The 20,985-nt window shown below is 38.2% G+C and overlaps 1 protein-coding gene across 3 annotated transcripts; it reads left to right on the plus strand.

Annotated features, from left to right (window-relative positions):
- Positions 1–11,107: 11,107 nt before the first annotated feature.
- On the plus strand, positions 11,108–19,680 carry LOC105050158 (probable beta-1,4-xylosyltransferase IRX14). Of its 3 annotated transcripts, none has more exons than XM_029266126.2 (4): positions 11,108–12,142; positions 12,240–12,797; positions 18,919–19,169; positions 19,273–19,680. In XM_029266126.2, exons 1-3 carry the CDS (start codon positions 11,409–11,411, stop codon positions 19,124–19,126), a joined length of 1,500 nt encoding a protein of 499 aa, XP_029121959.2. In that variant the 5' UTR covers positions 11,108–11,408; the 3' UTR covers positions 19,127–19,169; positions 19,273–19,680. The 3 variants fall into 3 exon arrangements, with proteins under 3 accessions (XP_029121959.2, XP_029121960.2, XP_073117992.1); XM_029266127.2 differs by having other exon boundaries at positions 11,109–12,142; positions 19,300–19,680; XM_073261891.1 differs by having other exon boundaries at positions 11,109–12,142; positions 18,919–19,680.
- Positions 19,681–20,985: the final 1,305 nt, after the last annotated feature.

Below are 20,985 nucleotides of genomic sequence, written 5' to 3' on the forward strand. Positions count from 1 at the left end.
TGAAAAAGAGATTGTGTTAGGCAAGATTGTTTCGGTCAAGGTAGCAGCTCAGCATTTAGAAGCAGAGGTGAGCAAAAATCAAATCTGAACCAATCAAATTGGTGAAACCAAACCAAACCACAGGTTTGGTTTGGTTTAAAATTTTATTCGATTTAGTTTGATTAATTTTTAACATATAAAAAATAGATTTGGATTGGTTCAGATTTATTAGTAAATAAAATCGTTCTCAAACTGAACTTGGCTGGCTTTAATAAAATGACATCATTTTGATTAGAATTTTATTTATGTTGAAGTATTAATATATTAGAAAATAATTCTGAATTTATGGTATTGTTTATCAATTTAATTTTATTGATTAGTCTTAAATCCTAAGTGACTTACTCACTGGATTGCTTATCTTTTTTGTAATGTATTGGAGATCTTTATTTTAATCCTTAATGATGATGTTTGTTTAAGAATTTTATTTTGTTAAGTGATAATGCCTTATGTCAATTTAAATCATTTTATTTGATGAATTCTCTTAGTGATATTCTTACGTGAAAAGAAAATAATTTTTTTAAATCATAAAAATAATAATAATAATAATAATATAAACCGGTAAATCAAATCAAGTTGGACTGTTTAAACCATGTTAGTTTTGTTTGATTTCAATTTTTTATTGGTCCGATTTGATTTCTAAAAATGTCAAATTATTTAGGACTGATTCAACTTAGATTTGAATATAAAATCGATTCAAATTAGATCATGCTCACCCCTATTTAGAAGTTTGAGCATTACATTGCATCCCGGACACAAGAAAACAAAAGTTCTTAAACCATGGCTTAAACTTGTTGGAAGATGATACGTGCTGATGTGGTTTCTATGTATTAGAAATGAGAACTGGTATTATGAACTTTTGTCAGAAGTCACAAGGTAGCGGTGGCAAGAGCAATGGAAAGGCTATCTTTTTGCCAGCCAGAACAAAACGTACGCGGTTTCTCCGTGGCTCCGCGAAGTGTGCTCGTTTAGCGATGGAATTATGGAACGTTTGTGATTTAATATATTCAGGTGCTTGTAATGATCAAAAAGCAAGTTGCTTTGCATTATGGTCCCGAATCAAAGATGCTTATAATGATCAAAAAGCAAGTTGCTTTGCATTATGCCCCCGAATCAAACAGAATCGAGTTCTGCTACGTTAACGCATTAAAAAAAAAAAATTAATATGATGTATAATTGACGGAGGATGGGAATAAAAAAATATTGTCCTACGTGGATGCAGGTTTAGGAAGCTTTCCCTTTGACCAAAAGGGAGGTAGAGGGCAGCAACCAGAGAGAAGAAAGTGGAGGAGACTTGCATAAGTTGGCCTTCCTGAGAGCTTTTAAATCTGAAAAAAATAGGGTGCTGGATTTTATTTCGCAAGATGGCCTCGGTTAGGGGTGGTAATCGGTTCGACAGATCAAATATTTGTTGACCCCAAACTGACCTGCTTATCAAAAGATTCTATTTCACTTTTTCAAAAAATCTAGCCCCCCCTCCCCCTGCTCTTTTCTCCAGAAAAAAAAAAAAAAGAAAAAAAAGGCATGATAATTATACAATTATTATATATTCCTTGTTGGATTTTAGGGCCTAGATCCGGTAGTCCCCTGTAGGACTCTCAGATGCCACCCATGACTACAAAGTGGCCTAACAAGCTTCTCAAAGCTGGGCATTGCGATGGGTTGGGCTTTAATTTTTAAGATATTTTTGGGTTGGATTCAATAAACCGGCCATGGGCTGGGTCTGAGTTGGGCTAGGGTTGCCCTTTAACGTGACAGTTTGAACACAGCAATCTTTTGTGAATAAAAATATTACGAAACTATGGCCTTGACAAAACCCTTCCATAGAACAATTTTAAGGAGGAAAAGATTTTATAGTGGTTGTAGCAAGCAATCCGGTTCAGAGTTGGTTAAAGAATGAGATGAGGATTTTGCGTGCCTGGCCAGGTTTTTAAATCATTTTAGCCAATGTACGAAAAAATAAAACCAGATTACAATCCAATATCGTATTGGTTCACTGACCCAATATATGAATGCGAGAATTACAAACACAGAACGACGTCCAATGTGGATCTCTTATGCTTTTACCAATAGTTTGGAGTCGAACAAAGCAATTGAAACATAATGCGATGCACTCTCCAATACATCAAACCAAGCTTGATTGCACAATCTAGGCTTGTGGACATTGAAAAGCATGGCTTCTTTTATCTTGCAAGATCTTGATCACCCTAATAAAGTGATGAACCACAGAAGCATACGCATTCACGAGATATTATACCCTACAAGGCTACACCAGGTGCGCCACATCAGCGGTGCAGCATGGGAGCAATTTGAGAGGAGGTCAGGGGGCAACAATTCAAGACAAACCGCATGATGGATGAAGTTCATAGGAACGACAAATTTGATTGACATCATACTGCTGACATGATGCATCTGGTGTAGCACATAATCCCCCTTGATTATTCAACCGTTGGCTCTAGTTGGATAAGAGTATTTGGCAGGTGGCGCATGATAAGACTCCAGTAGAAAGAGTACTTGATGGAGGGTTATCTTCTTATGCAAAAAGAATTCTCAAAATGATGAATATAAAAAAAAAAAATTAAAAAATAGAGATAGCAACGGATCGAATATAGATCAGATCGATCTACATCCATACTCATTTCATAAATAAAAATTTCATATTCACATTTGCATTGCATTCATTTCAGATCAGATCAAATCGGATTAGATCAAGTAAAAATACGGATCGAATAGATAAGAGAAGTTGATCAGATCAGATCGGATACATGTAAATAATATAAAATTATTATAATTTTAAAAATAAGATATATATTAAGATTATATTAAATCAAATTTGAATTGCTATATTACAATCCATTCTGAATGTTTTTTTTATAACTCATATCCATATCAGATTTCAGGTCAAATAAAATTCATTCTATTTGGATCCAATCAGATTGGATATCCGGTTTATCGATCAAAATTGTCGCTCCTATTCAAGAGGCAAAGGCCCCATGAGCTTGCTGCGGGCATCCATCCATGTTGGGTTACTTGCACCGGGAAAAATGCCAGAGACTTCCACTTCATCCCTCGTTCTTGCAGTGCCGACGCGTTGCTCGTGGAACGGTCGAACTGAAATTGGACCCCACCTCATCACACCAGCCTGCCTCCAATATATTGCACCAATACCTCCATGCCATAAATATTGGTGAACTTGATTGAACATTGCATCAATCCCTGTTTGCCATATGGACTGATGGGCTTAATTAATGGTAGCTATCAGCAACGGTACCCAGGGATTCCCTCGCGCTAGTAAGAATTATGTTAGACAAATCAAAGCATTCACTCTATGAATTAAATCCATGGCCTGCAACTGCTACTAGAGGCTCGTCTTTGTTGAGAAATTACTGATGGTTCGGTTGGAAGCGTCTCATGCACTGGCGACATTGAATTCATATTAGACACGCTGTCAAGGAGGGGACCAACTTCCTTTTGTTCCTATTGTAGCTAGGCTATATCCATGTCAATTATAATGCCAACAAGGTAAGAGTTTGCATATTTTGTCTCTTACAAATAGGGGTGGGGTCAAGAATTTTACTTGAGAGGGTACTATTGTGTTCAGTAGGTTTATTCTCTCTTAATGACTTAGATTTTGAATGACAATAGTTTTTTTTTTTTAAAAAAAAAAGAGACTTCTATTCATATTTGAAGTTCATATATACTAATACATACAATATGTCAGTTTATTTAAATGCTTAAGTTTTTAACAAATACATCGTCAGCACTACCATACTTTATTACTTTAAATTATAATCTATACATGAAAAAGTAGAAAACTACGTACCTTGCATAATTAAGTTACCAGTCCTGTAAGCTCTACAACTACCTATGATCTTAGCTATCATAACGAATACAGAGACAAATATTATTAACAGAAGTTTTTTGCCCAAATACTATCAGTAGTCTTCTAATCTTCAAAAATAAATAAAATGAAAGAACAAGAATGCCATACTTATAGGCATGAATCCATGTCATTGGTGAAACCATATTCGTGTATAAATCACATAGACTTGAGACTTAAAAGATCCTCTTACCCTAGCCCTTTTTTCTTTTTCTTCTTGAGTTTGTACAACCTACATTGATGATTCTATCTTTGTTAGGTCCATATGACCCACTGATCATAGTTCTATATTCTCTTAGCTACTTATGACTCCCTTTAAATGAGATTAACCCTCTCCAATGCAATCTCCTCCGGTCTCTCTCTTGTCTCCTCTTGTTCCGGTCTCTTTTTTCTGCCATGAACTCTTTCTTCCATTCTCTACCTATCTATGGGTGAGGTTGGTCATTCTCTTCCGCCCCTCCTCTACTTGTGGTTTCTAGGGTTTGGTTGACTTGTGACTTTCTCATTCACTACTTATGGCCTGAGACCATGGCAAAATGATGAGAATCTGGCATTCATCATTTGAAAAGGAAGAAATATCTCATCTGAACCGATAATGCTGGTACATTGATATAACTCATACAATAATACTTTTAGGTTGTGTTTGGTAACTAGCAATCTATCCAAATTGCTAATAATTTAATGTAGTAATTTGGATTACTACATTTAATATGGTTTTGAATGGTTATTCAGATTGTCTTAGAAGTGATGGCTATCTAGATTATCATTTTTTTTGGTAATATTGCAATAAAAAATTTAAACAATGTTATCTCTCAAAAAAATCACACAAACCCATTGCCTAACCCTCTCCCCACCCCGCTCCGTGTGTGCCCTCCACTTGCGGCTCCTCTGCTCTTGTCTCCCACCACCTCCTGTGACTCCTCTACGTCCGTCCCCACCACCCCCATGACTCTACATGCGCCTGTCCCCTCTCCAACCCTCCACTGCCAGCGGTTTCCCATACCCCTCGGCTTGCCACTTCTTCACGCCAGCACCACATCCATATCACTCCCGTTACTTCTTATCAAAGAAAAAAAAAGCACCAAGATAAAATAATTGGAGGTATTTTAAAAATTTGATTTCATATTATCGATAATCTGATTATCATACCAGACATATCAATTAAGATTTTTAATAATTTTACTGCAACATTACTTGTGTGTACTAAACACAATAATCAACATTATCGGTAATTTAATGAGAACAATATATCTTAAAGACAATTCACATTATCTTTCAAGATTATTTGATGGTATACCAAATGCAACCTTAGATCATCTATGAGAAAAAATAAAGAAAAATTGATTGAAGCATAGAATTGGGAATGTCTCTTTGTGGCTCTCCATCTCTCTCCATCAGACTTTAAAGAGGAGTGATTATTGGTTGGCTTGACCTCTCTTGTATGGAGACATACAGGCAACTTGTAAGCATCCCTATGGGGTAGTGTCATTAAAGTTCATTGCCACGATAAAATAATATCATTCCAACAATTGAAAGCCTATTAATACCATCCCAACAGCTATAAACAGTCATAAACGGCTAGCCTAAAGAATTAACTAGGGTTATTGGACTTGTTAAACATCCAATATAGCATGTAAAACAAAGTCAGAATTAGCAGGTTACCGGTGATCCAATAAAGCCACTCAAAAAGGAAAGAAATAATTAGACGGTACGTTGGAGCCCCGCCCACACCTTGAAATGGAAGCATAAGTCCAACTTGACACAACGTAGTCAAAAGTAACGGTAACTAAAAGCTTTAAAGAATCTTTATGAAAATGATAAAATTTTAAACAAAGGAACATTCTTTTTCTTATATTGATTTTGAATGTTCAATCCTTGGATGTGAGGTGTAAATATGTTTGATGCCGTAATGGCAGTGCTGCCACTAGGATTGGAAATAGATTAGGTTGGGTCGAGCCGCTTCTCCACTTGAGTCTAAATTTTTTTTAGACTTTGGGCTAAATTTTGATTTGACAATTTTTAAAAAATTCCAATCCATCGGGGCCAACCTAAACCGATTGGGTGAGCCCACATTATTTATTTAGGCTAAAGCTGAGCTGGCCCGAACCTAATTGAAACTTAATTTTTCAATCTTTCACATTGCTGATTCATATTTTTTAATAAAATACTGTAGCTTCATATTAGCAACCCTTTAATGATCAGAAACATATTTACCAGAATAATGATCAAGATAGTCAAGCCACATAATAGGGTCAGACCAAGCCACTATCTACTAAGTATGGGCCAATTTTGGAGCTAAATCAGGCTGGGATCGAGCTTGAATTCGAGGTCTGTTTCGAACCTTATCCAGACTTTTGGCTTGGTAAAACATAGACTGTAGCCTAACCCAAAATTAGCCCAGCTGATAGGCCTCAGGCCAACCCAAGTACATTTCTAACCCTAGTACCACCCGCCTCCCCCTTCCCCTCCCAAACCAACTCTGCTACTGGCTACATCGATGGTGTTTAAAAGTTTGGTAGTTCTACGGCTCTGAATCATCTGCTGGTTAGGGTTTGGTGGTTTGATAGCTTCTCTCCTGTATGGTTGAATGGTTAATAGATGATTTGATATCTAGGTTCAGCTTTAATTTTTAAAATAAACAAAATTTAGGCCTAAGTAGTGATCAATCAGGCTCTATGAAGAGACATAATTTTCTCAAGGAAAAATAATTAACTTTTATTATTAGAGTATATTACACTACATATTATGCATGCTTTGGTATTTAGACAATATGTCAAACATGCTCTAGCTTATATATATAAACCGTTCTCTAGAATATACAAACCATGCTATTGTATGAAGTTTGGTTTCACTTTTTATTGCTAGAGAACCAGGCGTTTTACTAATCCAACTTGCTCTGTTTAGGTTAGAAGATCGTAATTAAGTTTGTGGTGTGCTTGATAATTAATCTTGAGAATGGCCTTATGAAGTGAACCTTTTATATTTAATATGAAATGCAAATATAATCTTGATTCTGTAATGATTTATCTGAAAATAGAATGGTCGAAAATATTTATAATGATACTTTTAGCTTGTCCACCAACTTTGGATGCAAGACAGTAATAATAGCTTGTCTACCAACTTTGGGTGCAAGAAAGTAATAACAGCTGTTATGCAGCGTGGTTGACTGCCAGCCAATTCTTTGTCGAGCACCTTGGTGGATTCGACAGCAATTTAGAGCCTTTTTTTGATTGGTTGTTTGGTCGTATGTTCTCTGAGATGTACGAACTTTGTTCCAAGACAAGGATGAGTTGCTTGATGAGGGCGTATTCTGAACTTGGTTTTGGTTGCATCACTCAACGTTGCCGGCATGCTGTTCGTAAACTGAGCTGGATGTTGTCATGGGGCTTTTTTGGTGGGGATGCACCGGAGAGGAAGGCAAATTAAGCTGGCTACGTACATCCTCCTCCAAGTTTCCACAGTTCAAGGGCAGCAATTCAACCACTCCGAGTACCAGCTCAGGATGATGGTACTCACCTGCCTTGTTTTTACTCTTGTAGTACCGATGGGAGGGTTTTCTTCTTTATTTCTTGTTCCTGGTTGTGAGCATGGGCTGTGGGAAGTCTCCTTTAGTTTTGGGTCCCCTTTAGAACTGCTGTCGTTCAAATATATTTCGGTGGGATCTTGTTCCTGCTTCCCCCGGCCTTTTGCAAGGGCTCTTGTTTTATGAGCTAAGACTCTGCATTGTCTTTTTCCATTATTTTACTTATCCATAACTAGTGGGTGGTAACCTTGATCATTGTTTGTTGAAATAAATAAATAAATAAAGATCTGATGTGATACATGAGGATATTTTTTATCATTTTGTGTCAAAAAGTGATTTGCTTTGCAAAGCTATTGGAATAAAAGAGTAGTCCTAGATCTATGAACCTGGGGAAGGTTTTAGATGGAATCGTTTCACGCTTCTCACTTCGTAAATTGACTGGATTTGGTCCAAAATGCAGAAAAATACCCACATACTTTCCTGATGAGAACAGTGCAAAAATTTATGGTACAACAATGACACGTGCATATCCTGCAGGTTCAAACCTCATCAGTCAATTTCCCCACTAAAGATCAAAGCCCATCCAAAGAACAGGAGTTTGGGCAATCAAAGTTCGAGGTAGCAAGTCCAGGGCAGCAGGATTGAAGGCTGTGTGAGGACTCGATGGTCGCCATCTCTTCCATATTCCAAGAGCATTTGTGCCTAAAAAAATTAGGAGAAAGTTTCTACAATCAAATCAATCGTATAAAAAAAAAATTATATTCCAACATGCTTCGAAAACATCCATTAAAAGTTGGATGGCCACGCACGTATCAATATACTGAAAAAAGAAGAATGGATAAATCTTAAAGATATTTGAATAATTTAAAAAAATATTATATAATTATTATTATTTTTTTATGAATGTTTCAATATACGTACGTGGCAGATAATGACAGTTCGATCATAATTTTTTCTATGAACGGTCTAATTATAAAAAAAATTTTCAAAAAATTGTAAAGAATACTGGAGCCTTGGTGCTCCATTCAATTGCATCATCACTCTATCCTGGATAACTTGAACAACCCCATCTAAATTAATTAGTACATCGGCTCATTCTGTGGGTCATAGATGGGGTGTTATTATTTGCTGCGGCCGTGACGTGTGGTGCATCATGCTTGCTTGCAAACTGCAATTGCAAGCTAATTAAATTGTGTTGTATGGCTACGAGTTAGGAAAGTCCAGTATGGTCCACACTCGATCCTATGGCTATGGTTGCTAAAGATAGATGCAATGGCCGTTGGTGTGATTAAGATATTAGAGACAGCACACCCATCAGGGAGGCCTGATGAAAAAGTTGGAGTTAAGCCTTAAGGCCTCCTGGAACAAGGAGTTATTAAAACAACGCAGTTGAGTGAAGGCGTTGTTTTAGTTCCCTATCAAGCTTTATCACAAATACTTGTCAACCAGCTTAAACGATTTGAGTTCAACTTATAGCGAGAGTCCCTGCTTTGATGTAATTAATTTAGAAATTCATTTTTCACGGGGAGTGCATGCACTTGATATGGAAAAGAGTCCAAAACAAGGAAGGCAAACAAAGTGTGCACGAGGGGTGTCTGAAAAATTAAATAAAGGGGAAACTCGGGATAGAACTAGCAAGGAAGAGAAACTTAAATATAGTGGTGGTACATCACATCAATTACATACCTATTTTTTTTATAGGCGAACCGACAAGATGTATGCACGATGAATAGGACTCACACGAACACATACACCACGTTGCAATAAATATTTTTTTTGGTGAGAAAATAGTCGCTGCACCAGCGATATTATGTCACTGTTGTAACAAATCAATCATCAGTCAGTAATGAATTGAATACATAGGATAGCATGAGGTATAATTTATGAGAATTGATGAGATACATGATAACCGATGAAATATAAAGATTATCATTAATTTATTACAAATTTGATATGATATCATCACCGCAATGAATATTTTTTTGTGGTGCACCACCACGTGGTATATATCGTGCATGATATAATTTTTTTAGAAGGAGAGTTTCGATTATAATAGCAAGGAGATGGGAAGAGCATAAAAATTTTTCAAGAGAAATAACATAAAAGCTTAACCAAGAACATATATATCCAGAAAAAAAATAAAAGAAGAGAGAGGACTCCGCTGATCTTTCATGCAGCTCCCCACCAATAGAGACGAAGGGAAGGTGAAAGGTGATCGCCAAATTCACTAATGTTATAATTTCTGACAAAAGGACTTTGTCCTGTACACCCATTACATCTATGATAAACACTAGAATTTTTCAATTACCAATGAATATGATGCTTCACTAAGATACGGCGTGCTAAATATTGATGACATTGTACAACTTATGTAAATAATGAATGTGTTTCCATTTTTATTAAATATAAAGAGCTGTTGAAAAAAAAATACATAGTGCTTCCATCTTTTCTCTATTTATCTTGACAATATTTGAAAGGATGAAATGAAGCGAGCCCATTGATGAAAGCAAGGGCTATGTGGGACATATATTGTTCATTCTTAGACTGAATTAAATCTTGCTTGATAATTATAAATTGCTTGTAATTTGCTTTAAATGATAGATATATTAGGGATACGTAATATACATTCATTTTCCACGACAGCTGATTGCAATTTAATTGAACTAACAACCGAATCTATTATCATATAAATATTAAAGTCAATTAAAAACTTACAGAAAGTGAATAAAATTTGTCCGAAGATGTGCTACGCATTGTCTTGAGGCGATTCCAATCCTCATCCAAGATCAATCTTGAGAACTCTATATTCCAACCTTTACCAAGAACCCAATTTATAGACCCAAAAACTAATTATTTGGACTAATCTAATGATTAAAATATTAATAAATAGAGAAAATAAAACATGAGTCCTACCACATCATGGGCGTGATATGATCAATTGCATGTGAAGTAGGCCATGCGTGTGTGTAGTGTGGCCCAAAAGTTTTAAATGTTTGATAGAACCCAAAAGAATGATTTTCATTATAAATTCCTTCTCGGGTTTTCTCCTACTTTCCTAATATGAGTTTGGAAATTGGTCTGCCAAGGAAATTTTGAATGCTTCAATTCCCTTCAAAACACTAATAAGATGCTCGAGAACAAGAAAAACAATCTTTTAAAGTTGGACCTCCTTTTTCAATAGGAATAACTTCTTGACCATTTACGGCTCAATTTCTTTTAGCTAGAGAAAGCCCAAGAAGGTAAGTTTTCCAAATTTTTCCTTTATTTATGCTGAATTCCTTAAAGAGTCCATGAGTTATCCAATTAAAGCTACGTTGGTTAAAATTTGCATGTCATTTATTGCCAAAACACCCTCAAAAGAGAGACAGAGAGGAAGTTTCATAAGACCATCCTAGAATCCGTTGATCAAAAGACAGTCATCATAGGTAAAAATATACATGCATCTTTTTGGAGGAATGGATTTTTGTTCGTATTGACCAGAGAAAATATCACATCCTCGTTCAAAATCAGGTGTCTGACATGAAGCCTCGCCTCCCTGCCGTCGATCTTCTCACAATATAAGAATATTTGAACGAAAAATGGGACCAGAGTGCCGCGTACCCGCGTCTCATCCAGGAAGCAAGCTTGTTAGCCCGCACAATCCCACATTCCCATTCCTTGGTCCGAAACCGAGCGCCCCACCATCCTACCCGGCCCCCGTTATTCCGCTGCCCGAGCCCTCTCTGGTCCAAGTCTCCGCCCCCGCTGAGACCAGGCCCGTCCCTCCAAAGTCTATGTTCGACCCGGACAACCCCACCCAACCCCACTCCCACCCCCACTCCCGATCGGCGATCGCACTCCCTCCCCGCAAAAGCCAACTCTTTTATCCCCCAGCCAAGCAAACCCACCAGTCTTCCCTCTTTCCCTTCCCCCCGCTTTCGAACCCGAGTCCACGAGAAGAGAAACAATCGGAAGATACAGCGCACGACCATGAAGCTGTCGGCGCTGCAGCCCATTCGCCGGGCCAACAGCTTCCGCTCCCCCTCCTCCGCCCCCCTCGACGGCGGCGCCGCCCCCTCCGACGGCCCTCTGTTCCGCTCCCCCACCGCCATCTTCTGGCTCCTCCTCCACGCCATCTGCTGCCTCGTCAGCCTCGCCCTCGGCTTCCGCTTCTCCCGTCTCCTTTTCCTCCTCCTTTTCTCCCCCTCCTCCTCGCCCTCTCCTCCTTCTCCCCCCGTCCTCCTCCTCCACCGCCGCCCCGACCTCCCCCTCTCCCCGCATCCGCCGACGCCCTTCGCCACCCCCAACGCCACCGGCAGCCGCGTCGTCGTCGGCCGCCACGGCATCCTCGTCCGCCCCTGGCCCCACCCGAACCCCACCGAGGTCATGCGGGCCCAGCGCATCCTCGATTGTGTCCAGCGCGAGCAGCGCCTCCAGTACGGCGTCAAGAACCCCCGCCCTCTCCTCGTCGTCACCCCCACCTATCCCCGCACCTTCCAGGCCCTCCACCTCACTGGCCTCCTCCACTCCCTCCAGCTTATCCCTTATCCCCTCACCTGGCTCGTCGTCGATGCTGCCGGCGTTGGCGCCGCCTCCAACGAGACCGCCGCCCTCCTCGCCCGCTCCCGCGTCCCCGTCCTCCACATCCGCTTCTCTGGTCGCATGCCCCTCCGCTGGTCTGACCGCCACCGCACCGAGGCCCGGATGAGACTGCAAGCCCTCAGGTCTCGCGTTTATATACACAGCAATTGCGACTGTTCCCCTCTCCAAACTCCTTTTTCTTATCAGATCTGATGGATTTGTGTTCGATTTTGGAAGCAGAGTCATCAAAGAGCGTCGATTGGAGGGCGTCGTGGTATTCGCCGACGATAGCAACGTTCACAGCATGGAGCTATTCGACGAGATCCAGAAGGTGAAGTGGATGGGGGCGGTCTCGGTTGGAATTGTTGCACATTCTGGGAATCCGGGGATGGTGGCTCCACAGCAGCTGAGCAAGGAGGAGGAGGAGAACTCGCCGGTGCCGGTCCAAGGCCCGGCCTGCAACTCCTCGGGTCAGTTGGCCGGCTGGCATACCTTCAATTCTCTGCCATATGTGAATAAAAGTGCCACCTTTATTGGCGATGGGGCGATGGTGCTGCCGCAGAAGCTGGAGTGGGCTGGGTTTGTTCTGAACTCAAAGTTGCTGTGGGAGGAAGAAGAGGGGAAGCCTGATTGGGTTCGGAATCTGGATGAGGTGGGCGTGAATGGAGAGGAGATCGAGAGCCCGCTGGATCTGTTGAAGGATGCGTCATTTGTCGAGCCTCTTGGGAACTGTGGGAAGAAGGTTCTGCTGTGGTGGTTGCGTGTCGAAGCCCGTTATGATAGCAAGTTTCCTGCTGGGTTAGTCTTTGCAAACCTTTCTTGATGCCGTTAGCTGTTAATCCATGATTATTCCTTGCATTCCTGACATATATCTTCTTTCCTTGGCGCATTCCTGATGATTGCGATTTTGATGGTATTTGTTTAATTCGCTAGTTCTTTTCATAGCCAACATTAGTTTCTGAAGCTACATATGTTGTAACATGGGTTATCTTCAAATTAAATCTGCTAATACGCCATGGAACTTTTCCAAAGAATTCAATATGATAATCACTTCTTGAAAGTTCTGCTCTTGTTCATTTTTGTTAAGGCATATTAAATAAGCCTTCATCATCAGACATAAACCACTGTGATATCAAATGCTGGAGTTAGACATATCATCATTTGACATATATCGAAAAAAAATTGTATTTAACTACAATTTATGGTAAAAGCATTTTTACGATAAATTCTTATGCCAATAAATGATGCAAAGATTATGAGAAGGTTAAGAATGTCATTTACAGCTTGGGTTTGTATCTCAAAAGATTGTTTGATGTATTGAATCTAGTAATCATGAGGTTACTATAAGACTGCATGTTTATACTTTCAAGGGCTGCAAGAAAAGTTGGGCCAAGCCATGCTTTGTGGATTATCTGGCTGGGCTTTTGCCATGTCAATCGGGTGTTTGAACTTGGCTTGAGTTTAATCTGATCGTAGCTGTAGATTTCCTGGCTTGGTTCATAAAACACGTAAACAATCTGATTCTTGAAAGCTGATGCCTGTGCTTATCCTTGGTGATCTGATTATTGTTCTTGCTCAACTTGCTTATTAGTTGAGCTTTTAACACTGCTTGAGCTTAATTAGTGACCTTGAATGAGCCACCTTTGGAATTAAGCCCAAGCTGTTTGTGAACAGCTTGGTTAACTTGTAGTTCTAATACTTTATTGGTAGCGTTTGATTTACCGTCACATAAAAAACAATTTTTACAACTTTTATCCTTGGAAATTGAGAGCATATGAATGTGAATTGGTTCAATTTAAAGTTACTAGGAATTGTTACCACTGATTTGGGTTTAAGTCCCATATGCACGATTGAAAAAATTTATTACTTGATAAGTTGGGGGGGGGGGTTTAGAAACTTCCTCTTGTTATTTCTAGAAAAAGAGAAAAGAAAAGAAAAGAAAAAGATGTGTTATTCTGGTCCAGATAAAATGTATGCTCTGTGATCTAGAGAAAAGAAAAGTAAAAAACATAAGACATGTTTTTCTGGTCCAAATAAAGGTTATGCTCTACGATCATGTGATTGACATATGATATAACAGGCATATATATTTCCTTCTATTCATCTTATTTCCATTAACATACATATGATGTGCGTGGTGCCAAAAATTGGCAATTATTGTCATGAACTTTCTAAAGCCAATGGATAGCATGTTAAATGGTGAGCAAAATCATTCACATCAGCACCTATAAGCAAACTTAACTTTGGAAGAATAGGGTTGTTAGACTTATTTCACTGTGTTGGAATTAAAACAAAAGATATGATAAAAGATGCAATTGGATGAATGCTTGACATGAGCCATCAAATAGGATGACTATGTGGATATATGGAAGAGAGCCACTTATACTTTCTTAAGAAGACAATGAATGGTAACCTTATATGTTGATGGTGTTGATGCATCACTAATTTAGACCAGTGACGGGCTAGGTGGGCTTGGACTAAGCTTGGTTCATTTATCAAGTTGGGATTAACATTCTGAATGGTATGATCAAATTGGTTTAACTTGGCCACCATTCCCAACAACAAGGACCATAATGATATGAAGGAATATGAGCCTGATGATGGAGCTGCTGCTTCATGTTTGATCTCTGCAGTAAGCAGGCCTATCAAGTAGTTGGGAATCAGAAGCTAGCATTGCTGGAAATGAATATGGTGATTATTTTGGTGGCTTCACCACTATGCTGGCCCATCTGGTGATAGGGGTCTATTGACTGCAAGTACATAAAAGGATATCTAATAAGTAAAAGGCACTTGTCTAGAAATATAGAATCTTGTTTTTATTTGTTTTCGGTTTTATTGCTTATTGTTTGTGATCCAGATCTATATCATTATTGAGATCTAGAAGGATCATTAGACTCGATGTGGACCATTTTGGTTGATACAAGTAGGGTTATGTAGGATTTAGGAGTGAGATCCACTACCTCAGAAGCGAAGTGCATGCTAAATTTTCGGAGGCCGTAACTTGTCTATATGACATCCGATTGAGGCAACCTTTTCTTAGAAATATGGATGACTTTTTGAGATCCATACATGCTGCCATGCTCTGATAGAGGGAGCATAGCTAGTGGCAAAGCCCAAATTCTATCATTTGAGCTTCAAAACGGACCAGTTAAATCGAAAATTTTCTTTTTAGAAAAGTGATCAGACGTATCTCTTAATCTAGGAAGAATTAGCTCGTGTGATAGAAGTTAAAGTTGATATAAGACTTGAGATCTATCTTTTGTAGGATTTTATCTTTTTTTCATGCTTATTTTTATTAGTATGTCTATGTTGTGAAAGATAGTCCTATTCAAACTAGGAGAGAATCTGATCCAAATTGTACAATGGCAAACCTTATTATTATAAATAGAGGCTATGTGTCTTAGTTTATGAATCATTAATAAAAGAAAAGGGAATATACACTCTACTTTCATCAATCTTTTCCACTTTTCCATAATTTTTTAGATATTCAAGTTGAGCAGGTTGAGAAAATTCTTCTTCTTTGCAATTGGATCAAGCTGGTATTAGAGCTTTGGTCATCTACATTTGTGGGGATCTTAGTGTATGGTCCGGATGCATGAGTGGTACAAGCAAACTGGAGCAAGGCTATCCATGCTTGAAGTATATCGAAGGACAAAAGCAAATATAACTAGTTCTATCTCAATGGATGATGAGATGAAGGGATATCTCTGATAGCTAGAGGAGAAGATTGTCCAACTAATCGAAATCATGTCTTGATTGGTGACTTCTTCAACATAAGCACCGACAACTTATATAATAAAGCTAGCTCCCATGCATGGAAATGGGGATCTACCTTCTAGCAAGGAGGATGGGCAACTTATGGGCACTTTGAATCTTTCTCTTCAACCTTTTATACGATGGAGCTGTCGATGTGAAGAAGTCGGATAATTGGTCAGATCAATTAGAGACCTACTTCACTATCAATGGGTATGCTAGTGTCCAGAAGGTCATGCTGTTATCTTGTGGAATTTATGTATGAGAAACAACAATACCTCCCTACCTTTCTTGGTCTCTCTCCCCCTCCCTCTCCCTCTCACCACGTTCCTTCCTCTCCCTCTCTCTCTTTTCCTCTCTCTCCGTCTCCCACTCCCCTCCCTCGATACAGTTCGGTACATTCTGAACCAGGCAATTCGAGGTGGTATAACGAACCTTGGTTGGTACAATACAAAATTGGATGAAATCAATTGGTTCAGCCTAGTACAAGTTGGTTTGGCCTTTGTGCTGCATTGAAACCTTGGTATTATATGGATACCTTCCTGGCATACTATGATATGTCCGATACGAGTCAGCATGGCAAATCTTGTTGTGATCAAATACATCATGTCCCATCTTAGTTCCTAGGTACATATGTGTATTATATCTAGTATTGTGACTTTATAGCATGGAATTACAATGTCGATATCACTCTGCATAAGGCTATTTGGTGATATTAGATTTCTCACTTCCAACATTGTCCAACACTTGATCTGCATTTTTGGAGTGCCCACATTAGCATGTGCGTATATGTGCACATGTTAGAGTGGTAGGTGCAGTTTTCATTTTTTTTTTTTTAAGTGGTAGGGTGTAAGTGGGCCTTTTCAGTCAAGTCCATGTTCTGACCATCTTATGAACATTATAATCTGATAATCGATCTATTTTTTACATGATAAAAGTATATTATGCCAACATGGTATCGCATTCTAGTTAACATCTATATGCGAAACATGCGACATAAAATTGATAGGCTGGATTTATAGAGTATCAAGGAATGGTTTTGTCCATGTGTGAATTATATTTGTCACTAATATCTTGATGAAGAAATAGCAAATGGCAAATTTTATTTGATGCACTAAGCATATATAAACATATGCATGTCCATCCATGCATATAAACATACATGCATATATTTGTGATTGTATTACCTAACTACAATAGATATCCTGGCACCAACTTTTGTTCATTTATCATTACAAAATTTTTATTTTGTTATATAGTTAATCATCATCTATTGGGATTTTTGGAATAGGATGGAGTTGGATCACGGAGTCCAATTTGCATGCAGGAATATGACAGTTTTTTCTGTAATATCCAATGAAACATCAGAGGGAAGTGAAAATTTAGTTTAAGAGCTTTAGCTTGTGGCCAGAAATACATTCTAACACCAACAATGAAAGGATAGCAGACAACAATCAAGACTATGAGTCAAAGGGATGAAATCAGACACTTGGAAGATCGTGGGAGGAAGCCGTCTAACCTTAGGTCTGGAAAGACTAGCTCCTGTAAACAGATAAACAGCTAAGTGTTTAGAGCATTTTTGAGTTGTGTAACTCCATAATGACTTAACAAGCATTGGAAGCTGTCTTTAAGAAGCCATTGCCAAAATCAGTTCTCAAAAATGTTGAATTGCAAGATACAAACTAAAGACTAGTAAGAAAATGTATCAATAGATATATGGTTCACAGAAATTCCAAGGATGGATGGGGATGATTATTTGTTAAGAAACCATCTAGATAGGACACTTCTGACATAGGATGTCCAAGTACTCATAATTCAAATCCTGGGGATTTCTTATTTAGTGGTAAGCAATGAAAGAACCTTGGATGAGAAAGTGGAGCTTTTAGGGATTACTTATTTTTTATTTTTAATACAACTTAAGGATTACTTATTTAAAGTGGGGCTTTTAGGGATTACTTATTTTAACATATTGCAAACAAAAGATTGTAAATGAGTACTTGAACTTCTCCATTTGGACAAGGTAATGTTGCGGAGGAAGGCTGGACAGATCATGTAAGACTTAAAGATATCAATTATTTAGATGAAGATAGAAAAGACAAGAATGGATATGATTTTAGAGAGTGCAAATGGGGATGTGAAATTTGCAAATACCTCCAAAATCTTCAACCTGATGTGAAAACAAATCAGTGTTTAAAAGTGAAATTGTATCCAGTTGTTCCAGAAAAAAATATCACATCAGCAAGCTCGATAAAAGGATTCAATGGTTGCCTTAGTGATGCTTTTCAAATAAAGAATGGTGGCATGTACCAAGGGTGATGAAATCATGGGGTTTGGAATTTTTTTTTTTTTTTTTCGAATAGTTGGATCATACTATATATGAATCAAAAGTTTCTAGTCTTCCGGCAAAGATTTTAGCTAATAATTTCTTGAAACTTGTAGTTGCATTAGGGTTAGAGGTAAACATACTAAGTTTCAGAATCTTTAGTCTTTTGAGCAAGACAAGATTAATAATTTCTTTTAGAGAACATGAGTCCAAAGGTTATATATTCAAAACTATATATCCAGGCTTATATGATGGATAGAAGTGTACAAACATAAAAAATGCACTAAACATGATATGATCTGTGATAGTTTCAAAAGTCTATAAACGTGTACTGTAACAGAATATTTATCACCTTATTAAATTTTCTCTTTGGTGTTATTAGTAGCTTTCTTTGTTGGTAATGAATATCTCATACAAAGATGAAAACCCTCAAAAAATTGCTGCATGCTTGACATTAGCATATCTTGATGTTAACATTCTGGTTTTGATAAGTTGCATCTGTCTGACTAGCTCGCTTGTTCATCTTTACAGTTAAGATAGTTGTTGATGCTGCATCACTTTTAGATAACTTGCTAACATTTTGGAGTCATGATTTTAAGGGTAGGATGCGTATTTTATATTTTTGAAGATGTATCACTGGTAATACTTGGGAATTATAATGGCCATGCCAGTTTGGTAATGTTTCTTGTCAGCTGCACTATTATTTACATCACTAAGGTTGGAGAATTTCCATCGGTCAGTTCTTGCCCATTTCTCACAGGAATACTGGCAAAAGTTTGGATGCTAGTTGAAGAATGAGGCATTCTATTATGTTGTTATCATTAAGCTATTCTCTGCATGCAGATGGGTGATAGATCCACCTTTGGAGATTATTGTTCCTGCAAAACGAACTCCATGGCCTCATGCACCTCCAGAACTTCCATCTGGTAAGGTGGCCACCAGTCAAGATCCCCTGGAGAAACGTTCTTCAAAGACAGGTAGATCTTCAAGATCGAGGCGTAGTTCTCGCAATAAAAGGAAGCGTGAACCACAAATAGATACACACATTTGAGACATCTCAGAGGCAAGCAAAATGACACTCACACTCTCAGGAGGTCTGTACAAACTAGGGTTTTCATATCCCACCCAATAGGTGTACTTGTTGCCAAGTATTTAGATCCTTTTCATCTAGAAACCTAATTCTTTATCTTCAACCAGGATCTGTCTGTATTTTCTTGGGTGTAGGTTCACCAGAGGATAAGCAACCAGCTGTGGTTCGCTTAATACCTTGTAATTTCTAGCGGTTGGAGATGAGAGCATAAATCTATCAGAATTTGTCTACTGTTCCATGCGAAGTTGATATGGGAACTGTAGACTTTTCAACAGGTGCAGTAACTATTCCGAAGATATAAACAAGCGATGCTGCTGTTTTTGATTTGGTAGTTCTACAATTAACTTGTCTCTGATGTGAATCAAGTTTCATGTATACCGGGAGTCTGAACCTTGTTTCTGACTTCTTGAGTTCAATTTCCTTTCGTGTTCATTCAACTATTGTGTTTTGTAATATAAAGTATTTTCGGGAAAAAAAAACTGCAAATAATATGCCTTCTTTCGCCTTTTGTCGTAGTTAATGTTACTATGCCGTGTTTCTTATGTTGGTTGCGATAAATACGATGCATGTGTCATTCATTTACAGCACTGATTAAACTATAGTGATTAAGCTTATTGTTTCCAATTTTTTCCTCAATGGTCCTCTCACTAAAAGCAATTCGGTGCACTTATTGATGGACAGAACAATTCCAGATGGAAATAGATGTGCGCACTCCAATCTGCCATCTACTTTCTGATATTGTTCATCATCTATGGTAGTCATTCCATTACGTACCGGTTGGGTCCCCATGGATTTTAGGACAGGTGGACGAATGAGAGAAGCAAAGATATCTTCGCAGAACATTGATGATTGTCTGCCAAAAAAAAACCATTGATGATATGAATTCCAGACGACAAATCCAACTCATGTAATTATGATTCCGAGATCTACTAGCTAGATACATCCAAAGGAAGTTTTATCAAGCTCCTCAATGATTACCTGTCCACAACGGCTTATGCTCTCGTTCACTACGAGACAATTTTATAAATTTGTCCCACATCACTGAGCACTTAAGCTCACAGTATATGCCTGATTTTCCTCAACTATCAATGGGAGGGGGAGAAATCTGCCGTCCAAATGAGGGCAACCTTTTTTTCCTCTCATATATTGCTTTTTACTTGTCCATACAACCTCTTATATCTTCCTTAGATATTTCTTCCTCTTACATCAACTTTTTTTTGGTGCAACCTGTTATATCTTCCTCAGATTTCTTCCTCTTATATCAATCTTTGTGACTTAATTTTCATCACCACCTTGCAATATTTGATTATATGTATACAGATATAGAAGTACATCAACTAGAGTCTATCAGCCATTTATCAAATATTCTCATTGTGTGCGCCATATATATGCTCCTATAAGGTGCGATTACAGCCATTCATTTTTACTTGTTATTCCAATAAACTCATCCTTTAACATGATGATAGCCGTGCAATAAATACTCCTGTTTCATCCCATCTGATTGGGTATTACTAAGGTCTTTATTTTGGCGAAAAGCTTAGTTTGAGCACACCCAGATATGATATATAGAAAATCTTAATGCCTATTTTAATGGTTGATATGATTGATGAATTCCAATTTCTAAGATACTGACTGACCACAATGTAATCCATGGTTTTGAAAACGGTGCTATAATAAGCATTGTAACGGCCGTTATGAAAGCTTCCATCACCTATCATATGAAAATATACAATGACTACTGTTTTTCACTATTTCTTTGTATGATAAAACTCTATAACATAAATTAATAACTGATTTTTTTTTCATTTGTACCTTTTTTT

Source organism: Elaeis guineensis, chromosome 8, assembly GCF_000442705.2.
Source record: "Elaeis guineensis isolate ETL-2024a chromosome 8, EG11, whole genome shotgun sequence".
NCBI classification, from domain to species: domain Eukaryota; kingdom Viridiplantae; phylum Streptophyta; class Magnoliopsida; order Arecales; family Arecaceae; genus Elaeis; species Elaeis guineensis.